This window comes from Pteropus medius, unplaced genomic scaffold, assembly GCF_902729225.1.
Source record: "Pteropus medius unplaced genomic scaffold, Ma_sr-lr_union100, whole genome shotgun sequence".
Classification (NCBI taxonomy): domain Eukaryota; kingdom Metazoa; phylum Chordata; class Mammalia; order Chiroptera; family Pteropodidae; genus Pteropus; species Pteropus medius.
This window is the reverse complement of record NW_024350319.1, coordinates 15,510,441-15,523,054: the sequence shown is the minus strand read 5'-3', so window position 1 is coordinate 15,523,054 and position 12,614 is coordinate 15,510,441. Positions and strand designations below refer to the sequence as shown.

At 31.9% G+C, this 12,614-nt stretch overlaps 1 protein-coding gene and 1 pseudogene across 3 annotated transcripts in view; one reads left to right on the top strand and one right to left on the bottom strand.

Moving 5' to 3' along the window:
• Positions 1-12,614, bottom strand: part of PRKACB (protein kinase cAMP-activated catalytic subunit beta) — a 109,618-nt gene that overhangs the window by 40,688 nt on the left and 56,316 nt on the right. The window contains exon 1 of one of the 3 annotated variants that reach the window (XM_039838689.1): positions 9,270-9,502. The exons of the other annotated variants lie outside the window; for them this stretch is intronic. Coding sequence (XP_039694623.1) covers positions 9,270-9,279 — 10 coding nt within the window. The 5' untranslated portion in view covers positions 9,280-9,502. Of the gene's footprint in view, positions 1-9,269; positions 9,503-12,614 lie in introns of those variants that run through there. 3 annotated transcript variants of the gene reach the window in all.
• LOC120583513 (uncharacterized) lies at positions 11,160-11,278 on the top strand (annotated as a pseudogene).

Here is a 12,614-nt window from a genome sequence, read left to right as displayed (position 1 = left end):
TATAAAAGGCTTGGAGGAAGGAGCATGGTTTATTCAGGAAATGGCAACTGACTTGTAATTGTTGCAGCATAGGGTATTAAGTGGACAGCAGCAGTGGGAGGTACAATGTATAGGAAAGAAGGTGTCCAATAATGGAGGTAATTGTTTCATATGATGGTGCTTGTCAACGTGTGAGAAGGAATGAGAGTAAACTGAGTTATCCACAATTGCTAGACTCTGTTTCTTCTGGGATACTGGAGGCAAGACCACTTGCTAAGGAAGAGAGCCAGAGGGAGTAAGGAGGGATAACCGTGGAGGTTAGAGGCCCAAATATTTTAATCCTTGATGGCTATCTATGTAGTGAATAATGGAAGGGGCTATTCCTCTAAATTTTTCTATTAGAGAAAAAGCAAATACTAGGTACTAAAAGAATTATATATGTTTCTTAATAGTATCTTTTTTATAATAATAGTTTAAAATTTTTTTACTGAACAGATTATAATTCATGGGCCCTCTAATCACTTTGTAATTAAATTATTTTCATCCTTTATTTTAATAAAGATATTTAAGAGTTATTTAGTGTATATCAGAAAGTATAAAACAGGGCAGAAACTGAGGTAAATTACATACAAAAACACCAAGTTCTATAAACAAATAACAGAACAGTAATATCCCTTCCAAAACGTTTAGAAAGTGAAAATCTAGTAGAATGTAACAGTGTGTCTTCTCGTCACTCTCATTTTAAATACCCACCTCTTTAGAGCTCTATGTTTTTTATTTATAAGAATTACCCCCCACAATGCTACACTACAAATATTTTCAGTAAACTAAATATAAAACATCAAGTTGACACAAAATACCTCATAAAAAACCCAACATATAGCAATTAAAGAAACAGAATTATTCTGTAAAAAGTAGTTTCCTACCAGATGCTTCTGATGATTTGCGTGCTTGTTCAAAAAGAATAAATTAAACAGATAAATAACACATAAAATAACAGACCCACAAGAAGTTATCCATCCATATATGGTCATTAGTATATTTACACATAGAAATAGAATGAAAAATACTTGAGCATACAAATTCAAAAGTTTTATATAAGGATTACAATAAATTCTTTGTATATATATATATATTTGTTCAACCAACCAAAACCATATCTAGAACTGTGTTAATGAAATATCATACTCTATCCCTTTAATGTGAAGAGCAATTTATTCACTTTGCTGAAAGGGACACTTGATTTGCTTCATCATATTCAAACATGTTTACTCAAAGCAAATTCACTGTAACCTTAAAAATAATAGTTGGTACAAAAAACATCTTTAATTACTGCAGTTGTATTTGTGAATTTCAGTGCATGGGGACCATGCCTGCTATTGTTTTTTAAGGTATCAACTAGTCATGCACAAAGTCACACATGAGTAAGTGTCTGGAAATTTAATGGACAATAAAAGCTACATTTCCTATTGTGGTATTTATTTTACTCTCTTTTCCTTATGCTTTTTAATCAGTTAATTCTTTATAAAGTCTTAATTACAAGTGGACAGTATAACTGACTTTCACTATTCTATGAATAAATTACAAAAACTTTAAGTGAAACATATTTAAATGATCAAATTATGAAAAGAAACACATTAACTTGATTAGTATCTACATGGATAGATGGATACTCTATGAATCTGCATAGTGTCCTGTTCACAACTAATCATATGTACATGTTTTCTCTATCAACTTGCTCTCTAGGGACGCTGTGAATTTTCTAGGCCATTCAGGTCATGTTTGAAGACATTCCCAACAGGATTTTGCAATCAAAACTTAAACTAAATTTATAGTCATAAAACTAATGATCCAGGCAATCTTTGAAATGCTCTTTAAAACATACTTTACTTCCTTAATTGTTCACTGAGGCTTCTTCTCAAAGGAATATTACATCTACCATAATCATATGCTAAAGATTTTCCATTTGGTTTTAAATTCAAATAGTCTGTCTGTTGACAGTACAGAGCTAGGAGTGGATCCCTAGATAGGGCAAGCACATTTCAACTTAACTAGGTAAACAGGTGGATCAAAAAATGCTTATGCCAATTTATTGTACCAAAATATCCTTTGATGCTCTATATTCCCAAAAACTGTGTTACTGTCACTTTCTAATTTTTGCTAATCTAATGAGTATTAAATCACATCTTGTTAAAGATTAGGTAAATACCTCTTAGTAGAATTTTATAATTTTCCATTAAAGGTCTTATTACTCTTTGGAGTGATTATAAAAGGGAGATTTTAAAAAATTACTGTTTCTCTTTGTTACTGATGTATATAGCATAGTTGATATTTACATATTGATCTTATTATATCTGTCAATCTTGCCAGATTCTGTTATTCCAAAATGGCACTGGTAGATTCTCTTAATTTGCCTGTGTAGACAACCACAAATCATCTGTAAATAATGACAATTTTGCTCCCTCCCATCATTTTCTTGTCTTACTGTGCAGTTTATGGCTAACAGTAAACTAATGTGCAGAAATCAACAATTACCCTTTTTCTATTCCTAACTTCAGAGGAAAATGTTTCTAATTTTTTTTCTCATAGTTTACTTGTAAAGCTACATCAGACTAATACACTTAAAAATATCTCCTCTTTTTAAATTCTTTGGAAGATTTTGTATGAGATTGAAATTTTTGTTCTTTGAATATTTCCTAGAACTTGACTGTAAAACAGCCCAGTCCTAATTTTGTTAAGTTTAAGGATTTTCACTGACTAAATCTTAAGTAGTTGTAATCAGTTTAAAAAGTTTTTTCCATGAACTAACGTCTCTGATGTATCTTTATTTTGTATTTCACTGTTTTTTTGCTTATGTCTTTAGTAGTTTTTTCCTTCTCTTGATTAACCATGCTGTACTTTCTATAACTTGCTTACTTGAATACTTGTATTATGAATGTCTTTCTCCTTTCCTAATATAAGCATTTAAAATTTATCTATAAATCCACTTCAGGTGCACCCCCCATGTTTTGATCCACAGTTTAATTTTAAATTTATATTATGAGTTAATTCTTGACCTGAGTTATTTGAATTTTTTAAGTTCCTAGATATAACATTTATGTGTTTATTTAATTAGTCTTCTATTGATTAAACTTAATTGCTTTGTGGTCAAACACCATGGCTATATCAACTCTTCAAAATATTTTGAATATGTTTATCAATTTTGTATTATCAATTTTGTAAGTGTTCTGTATATTTCTGTGTATTCACCAATTACTGGATGAGAATTCTTTATATGTACCTATGAACCTTATATATTTATAATTTCTCCTTCTAAATGGGTCAATTTTGTTATATATTTTGAGGCTCTGTAGAGGTGCATACGATTTTTTCTCACTCTATATTTTTTATTTGATTATTAATTTTAAATAGTGGTCCGCATGTGACAATTCTACTCTGACATTCTTGGGTCTAATCCTGTTGTATCTACCAAATATCATTTAAAGGTGTGCGTGTGTGTGTGTGTTTGTGCACGTGCACGCATGCGTTTTGAGTTTAGATTATGAACTCAAAATTCAGTGGGGCTTTATCTGAGCAACCTGCAGGGCTTGACAACAGGATATGTTTTTTTTTTTCTATGCTCATAATTTCATCTTTTATTATAGATTCTTTTTTTTAATGTCATTTTATTTTTTCATACTATATACATAATTTTTTTTTTTTTTAACATTTCAGGATATGTTTTGTATTCGCTTCTGCCTGGCATCCAGTGGATGTTACTAGCCTGGGGCTGTCATAATAATATATTTTATCTTATTGGCAATTCTTAGACCACACAATTAATACAGATTAAAACCTGAAATCTACTGGGGGAGAAATGATTGACTACAAACTCTCAGGAGAGGCATCCCACACACATGCATGCAAACCCATCCCCTCTCCCCAGGTACCCAAACAAAGAAATACAAGCTTCCTTATTTTCGCCATGTCAGTGGAGAGGTTTTAATTTTTAATCTATTCTCTCACTGAGGTTATGATCCTACATAGGGGTCTAAGAAATCCCATGTTGCATAACTCAAAGAAATTGTCTTCTGTCTCTGTGAGGCCATTTAAAACCAAAGCCTTTTTGGTTACTAAGAAAATGAAAATTTCCTTAGCATTGTCAAAGTATGCTCCCTCTTACAACTTTGGTTTTCATTTAGCAGTTCACTTTTTGTACACTGGAGGGTTACCATTACATTCTTGTAAGTTCAAGTATTCATTTAAAGGGATGTTTGCTATATTCCATTCAGCATTTATAGGTGCTGTCATATCTTCGTTAACTTTTGCTCTAGAAAGATTTTCAAATTATCTCGTTTCCAATTTTTGGATTTTTTTTCTTATAAGACTAGCTTTGTGTTAAGTTATAAGACGCAAAGAGACCTGGGTGTTTGTAAAATTCGTTATTTATTTATTTTTATCCTTAAAGTTCAAAATTCTACCAGGATATATATATATCCAGCTGTTGGTGTCTTTTGTTAATCTTTGTCAAAATGCATTGAGCTCTTTCATTCTATAGATTCTTTTTCTTCAACTAAGAAGTTCTCCTGAATCTTATATATTTTTTATTATTGCTGCTCTTCTGTCAGTTATTATCTGTTCTTTGAGAATGCTAGTCATTCAATTTGTAGAGTCTCCTACTTTTATCTAAAATAGTTTCTACCTCATAATTCTTGTCCTATCCATTTCTCCTACATTCTGATAGGTTTGATCAAACTAGTTCTTCACATAATTAATTTTCTTTCCTGCAGTGATTATTTCGATCTTTACTGCTTCTGATGCAGCTTTATATTCTGCAAATGCCAGGTTCATTTTCTTATAACCTTCTCTTATCATTTCATTATTGCTTCTTTTCCATTCCTGCCTCGTAACAAGCTCTCTTTTCACTCTAGTCTCTTGTTTTATCTTATCTTTCATCTTTTAATAAATTCCATGTTCACTTGAAATTTTTAAGAATTCAACACAGATGCTATGTATAATTTCTTATTTTTAAGCCCTCCCCACACATATTTTCTAAATAAGTTCACTCTCTTCCTCCTGAAAGCTGTAATTTTATCCTTTAATGATGCACAATCTCTTGTATAGGCTCCATGTTGTTGCTTTTCTTGTTTATTCATTCATAAATAATGAGAAGCCTTTCAAAACTTTACAATGCCCCCAAGTAAGGTAGATCCTCTCACCTCTTACTTGGGTGTGATGGAATCAACTTCTCAGATCTTTTAGTTGATATGCATTTACATTATCATTTAAATAATCCAGAGATTTTCAGAAATGAGAATGGAGTCAGGACTTTAGAGTTCCTTGCTAGTGGTGATGTCCACCACATCAGGAAAGAGCCCTGTCACATCAAGAAGAAGAAAAGCCACTTTTTCAGCCTGGAATAGCTTAACAAATATTTGGTTGTCCCACTATAAGTGTTTGAAATGAAAGTAATCAGCAGTATTTGGTCTGCCACTCATCTCCTTAACAGTCTTTTTTACAGGTCTCATCCCTCCAAGTTAGTAAGAGTGAAACTACTGTTTATTTCTTTTCCATGAAGGCAAGCTACTCAAAAGTAAAATGGTTATTTAAACTTTTGTGTTTGATCATCAATCTAATACTGTACATTTCTGGGCAAGTACCCTCCCTTCCTTAACTTCAGAACTTATACACTATTTTCCAAGTTTTGTGTTTTTCTATCTTCGATCAAGATCTGGAAAGGGGAATTAATTAAGTGCTTGAGCTCAAGTCTAAACTGTCCTATAATTCCCTATAAAGGGTAATGCCTTCGTAGTCAGAGATTTGCCCTCAACTACAGGTGGAACAATCAGAGTTCTCATCTGAGATGCTGACATAATGATGCTAGTTATGTTCCAATGAGCATATGAACCAAAAATTAAAAAAAAGTAAAAAAAAAAAATGACTGATATTTTTCATTGATAATGTAAGAAAAGTATTCAAATATTTAAAAACTGGATAATTTTTGGGCATTCATTTATTCTATAAGAATTTATGAATTCATTATTATGTTTGGGGCACTAGAGTAACTACTGGAAACGCACAGATGAACATGGCACTCTTTGACTGAAGTAGTTCAAAGGTTGGAGTTTGGAAACTGACATGATAATATATAAGTTGAAAACAACACAAATAATTGTTATAGTTTATAAGCTTGCTTTGGGAGTACAGGAGAATCACCTGACTCTATAGATTCAGTGATGGAGGCACTAAAAAGCATAGGTAGGTTTTCAAAATTTTTATGTTAAGATCTAAATATAGAAAGGCAGCAAGGAATAATACATAGTATAGTATAGCTAGGTCTGTATTTTTATGAAAGATACAAATAAAGCAAGAAAGGTAAGTCATTGATCTTATATGCCCTACTCAGGGGTTTGATTTTTATCTGAGAGACCACGGGAGTAAGTGAAAATTTTCATGTTGAGTTAAGAAACGGGCATATTTGCATTTTAAAAATGGCAGTATGGAAAATAGTCTGGAGGGATATAAATCTAAAAGCCAAGAGACAAGTTACTGCAGTAGGATTGAGAACATACAGAATGCCTGATCTAAAAGCATTCCCAGTGTCAGTGAGACTGGAGAAAAATGAATGATTTCTGAGACATTTCTGATGTTGGATCCATAGAAATTAATGACTGAGTGCACGTTTGGGGTGAAAGAAACAAGTTAGGGATGACTACAAGGTTTCTGTTTTAAGTTCCTGCATGGGCAGTGGGATCATTAACAGAAATCAGAATCAATGAGAAAGGGGTAAATTTAGGATGGAAAGAGAGAATTCACTTTTGATCACTTTTGAACTGAACGTTCAAGTAATGACTGAAGATACGAGCACAGATGAGATAATTCAGAGAGAATGTGGCATCAAAACAGGGCCAAAGATAGATTCCTAGAGGAAACTAACATTTAATAGGCAGGAAGGAGAAAAGGAATAGCTTTTTAACAGAAGAGAATACCACGTTCACACAATACCACGTGTATAGCTATTGACTTAGATATAAAAGTCTACTATTTGCTTATTTTTACAAATGTAACAATACTTCATTTGTAATTTTACACATTTATAATAGCTAAGGCATTAAACCATTTATAACAAGAGTAAAAATTGAATAATCTTGAAAAAGTCAGAATGTCTAGTTGTGATTACTATGATTTCTGTGGTAGAAAGGCTATAAGGGCAAGACAATATGATCAAGTATATCAAATACTGTCTGACTAACCCATAGCTTTCTTGAAAGAAAAATAAAGCAATAGAGAAGCAGTAAAAATTTTCTTCAGCTAGAATCAACACATCCACTTGCAAAACCTCTAGAACACCACAGTGGTTATCTAAAGATTCTGTTACACGCCGAACTTTCAAAGAGAAAACATGCATTGGCTGGATTCAGAGAAATCAAATATTTTAAGTATGATAACCAGGTATATTCAGTTTTGATATTCATATAAATCCTAAGTAATGTTAACATGTTGATTTTGTAATATTAGCCCAAATTTAAAACACTAGATTGGAAATATCTATTAACAGTAAAATAACAGGATAATAATTATTCTTAATATTTTACATGTAAACATTTCCTTTTAATATCTAATATTCTCTAAGCAAATATCTAACCGTGTAGAAGAGGCTTATGTTATTCTGCAGCAGGATAAAAAATATTTATTGGCAATAATGAGGTGATTTTCAGTTATGTAAGAAAAGGTTCATCTACTTTGAATTCTATCATTATACAGCAAAAATTCAACCTTTTCAGGTTCTGAATTCCAATCTCATGCCTTTTAAGTGAAAACTATAGACTATTATGTTATAAAAAAAAGTCATATAACACTTCTTTGAAAAATCTTATTTGAAGGTTAACTTATAAATATCCTCTTTTTTAATTAAGCAAACGATACTAATGAATTATGCTCTAAGCAAATATTTCTCATTCTAACAACAGGATGTCTATTTTTAGCTGCAGGTTTGGCTTAAAGTGAATAGCTTTCACTCTATGATAAACTGCAGTATATACTACAGTATATTTTATCAAAAAACATTTTTTGAAATATTTAAAAAATAAATCATGTTACAAACACAAAAAGAAAACTAATTATCACAGAAGTACTTATTCTAACAAATTATTTCCTCAAAAATAATATTTCTGAAAAATTTTATCAAAACCTCCAAAACCAAAATGTACATATTTATTTTTTCATTAAATCCCTATTTCTGAATGAATTCTACATAAAAGCAACCAATAAGTCAATAAAATTTTGACAACATCTTATTCAAGATTAGTATTTTTTTATAATCAAAATAAGCTAACAAAATTTAATATTAGAATGATAAAGCTAATAAAAAAGAAAGTTTGATTATCTTCAAGTTCAGATACAAAAAAATTCCTCTCTTATCATGGTGGGTCTTTCACTTACTAATGTATAAAACAATAACACTATCTGACAAATATAATAAATCAAACCAAAAGAAATTTAGGAACTGATTAATAGTGGTATTAGTTACTCACAGTTCTTAATGGATTTTAAAAGCAAATTCCTATAATGCCTAAATGCAAAAACATCAACAGAAAATATAATTCACTGTAGCTCTGGATTTACAATTGGTCCTCTAAAAATGCTTTTTCCTCTTATAGTTAAATGTTTAAAAAATATTTATATATAACTGCAGAGTCTCAGAGAGCATACTTACCACTCATGATGACAACCAACCTTTCCAAAACATATTGCTCAAAACAACAATCCAACAGCAAAGGGAGTTATGCTAATCTCTAGAGGTAGAAGCCGATGGTGTAAACACATACACTGGAACATGCAGCACACAAAAAATGAAAAGAGCTTTCTTTTGTTTTCTAAAGAAAAGCCCCTAGAAGCAAAGCATAACTGCCCAGCATGAGATATCACTAGTAAACATTAAATTAATGCCAAAGATGTGTATAACTAGATTTAATTTTCTTCAAGCTAGTTATCCTAGCCTCTTTCATATACCACTAGAACAACTCAAAATGGCAGGGAGAAAATGTTCGAACCAGGATGTATAAGATGTTCTCAATTATATCAGCATGAGTTGTTACCACGGCAACATTAGACCAGAATTATCGGTTCACTTGTAACCAAGGAGTAGCTTTTCTAAAGCTTTAATTAACCAAGACAAATAAAATATCTTTAAAAAAAATTTTAGAGCCACATGATTATTAAATTACCCCATTTCTTAAATTTAAGCATTTATCTACCCTTCTTACATCTTTCAAAGATATAAAAAATTGCTGTTTTGTTCAAATACTCACACAATCCCATGTTGAACCTGGCAAGGAACAAACAGCAGAACGATTGCACCTAAACGTCTTTCAATTACACCAGCTCTTACTGCTAGCTGTGGACCTCGCTGATATTAAAATGCTGTGTGCTGTTGCTAGTGACTATTGGCGATGAATCTTATTGCCCAGATCGCTGATAGCTTTCATTTTTCATGAGCCAGAAAGCTATACTGCAGCACAAATGTTAACCATTTAAACTTCTGAATTATGGAAGAGACTAAATATAATACTTTATATATCTTTATTGTAAAGGAGATCATAAAATAACTTATTCATAAACTTTCAATAAATTCAGCATTACAAACAGTGTCAGAAGAGGGGAATACACAAAAGAGTTACTGGCAATCATTGTCGAAGTGTAAATTTCTTACATTAAACAGGATTAAGAAAATAGATTGTTTAAAAGGTGGGCAGACTGAATGGCATGGTAATCGGACTTTTCTGACTCCTAGAGACCCAAAATTTTGTACCAAAATGTACAAAAGAATGGAGTCTTGTTAAGCAAAACTTTAGCAAGTCAACTTGCCATTTTAAAAGTTTCCAGGTGAGACAAGACTTCCAGTGATGGGGGAATAAGTAAGTCAGCAAATGTTCTCCCCACAAAACAACTATGAGGCTAGACTAAATTGTCAAAAACAATAACTTCATGGCTCTGGAAATTTAGCAGTCACAAACAACAAATTGAGAAGCATTTATTCATGACAAACTGCTGAACTCTGTATAATAACAGTGGGAGTCTGGTGTTACCACTTGGTGCTGCTCCTGTTCTCCACAGTGTAGTCCGTGTAGTTACTTCTATCAGGGTGGGGCTGGCCATGACAACCAAAAGCTTTGCTGCCAGAGAGGGCTTACTTGATTTGACCAAAAAACTCCAAACAAGTGATGTTGTCAATAAAAAAAAGCAAACAAGGAAGTGTCCAGCTTTGCTAGTCTGAAGTGTGGCCTTGGTAGGGATAATGAACAGACTGGTGGTCTAGCAAGAAATTTGCGATGGTGGTCTACATAGAAAGCAGAAATTAAAGAAGCAGAGAGGGCCTACACAAGCTTACCACTATCCCTGGCTGAGTAGTAATCTATTCCATAGGGGAAACCCAAGAGGGTCTTGCAGGAAGTTAAAGCTGGTACAAACTTGAAAACCATCTGAATATTGAATGTGTTCCCCAACCAACAAACCACTCCGGTCAGCACAGACTGGCTAAAAATGTGTGAGTACAACTTTTGCTCAATCACTGAGTAACAACAAAGCTAGGCAGACACAGGGTAACCTCTAGCAGAGAAATTAGCAACCAGACACAATAGGGGATACAGTCTATAGATTAAGGCCAGGGAATTTAATAAAACAAAACAAAACATAAATAAAAACAGCCTCCGGGGAAGAAAAAAATAATCAGAATCCAAAGCTGCTACAAAAACATTATTTTAAACAGTCCAATTTTGACAAAAACATTATATATCCATATAAGAAAAAAAGGCAGTCAAGAGAAAATGTCTCTGAATGAGCCCAGATAAAGGATTTAGTAAAAAAGGGCAAAGAAAAAAATATTTAAAGAAATAATGGTTGAAAATGCCACAGTTTAACGGAAAATATTAACTGGCAGATCCAATAAGTTTAAGTAATTCCAAGTAAGATAAACATAAAGAAATTTATACCTAGACACAACATATTCAAGTTGTTGAAAGTCAAAGACAAAGAGAAAATCTTAAAAACAGCAAGAGAAAAATGATTGATCATGTACAGGGGAAAAGCAATTAATCATGATTTCTTAACAGAAATAAGAGAGGCCAGGAGGCAGAAGAATGATATATTGAAAGTGCTAAAAGAAAACAGAAATAAACTAGTTTATAATAATTCTCCATCTGGTCTACGGCCATGCCACCTTGAACAAACCTGATCCTGTTTGATCTCGGAAGCTAAGCAGGGTCAGGCTTGGTTAGTACTTGGATGGGAGACCACCTAGGAAGACCATGTGTTACAGCATAAAATAATAATAATAACAAAATAATAAAAAATAAGGGATTGTAAGCTGACAAGGTCCTTGCAATCTGTGAGGTCAACCAAGGAATGCCTTGCCTAAAAAAAAGAAAAAAAAATATGAAAAAAAAAATTCTCTACCTGGGAATACTACTGTCCAAAATCTAAGGTGAAATACAGAATTCCCAGATAAATAGTAACTGAAGATATTTGCTGCAAGTAGAAATATTTAAGGAAGTCCTTCAAGCTAAAAGAAAATGATACTAGGCAATATTCAAATTGCCTGGAAGAAATGAAGAATACTAGAAATAGTAAACATATAAGTAAAATACTACATAAATACATACTTTTATATTTTCTTCTCTTAATTTATTTAAAGAACCTAAACTGTAAGAAGCAATAATTATAACATTGCATTGCTGGGTTTATAAAAATGAATATGTAATATATGTGAAAATTATAAGACAAAACTGGAGAAAAAATATTGTTAGAGACCAAAAATGACATTTTATAATGATAGAAGAGCCAATATGTCTGGAAGATTTAATAATTAGACATGCACTGAGGAAAAGAGTCCCCAAAATACTAAAACAAAAATAACAGAATTTGAGGAACTATATAATTCAACAATTATAGTTGAAAAATTCAATATTCCTCTCTCGGTAATTCATGAAAAAATGACAGAAAATCATCAGGGGTACAGAAAACTTGAATAATTACATCAAAACTGAAAATTTACAAAACACAGCACCTAATATCAGCAGAATGGACATTCTTTTCAAGCACACATGCAAATTCTCCGTAACAACCATATGCTAAGCAATATAACAAATCAAAGTTAATTTGAAATGATTAAAATATCACTCAAAATATGATCTTTGATCGCAGAAGAATTAAATTAGGAATCAACAACAAAGAGATGTTTTGGAAATCCCCAAATATTTAAATTTAAGTCACACAAAAATCTCAAGAGAAATAAGAAAACATTTTGAACTGAATATAAAAAATCTACAAGAAATAAACATTTACGAGATATAGATAAAGCAGAGCTTAGAGGGAAATTCATAGCTTTAAACTTGTACATTAGAAAAGAAGGTCTCAAAACAATAATTTAAGCTTCTACCTTATGAAACTCAAGAAAGAACAGCAAATTAAACCAAAACCAAAAAGATCAGAGCAGAATTCAATAAAATAGAAAATAAAAGAGAAAATAAATGAGACCGAAAGTCTTACTGATAAACATTTAAGTAAACTGACCAAAAATTAAATTAAAAGAAAACACAACAAAATAAGAGAGAAGATATTAATCACCAAATTTAGAAATGACAAGACATCACTGCTGA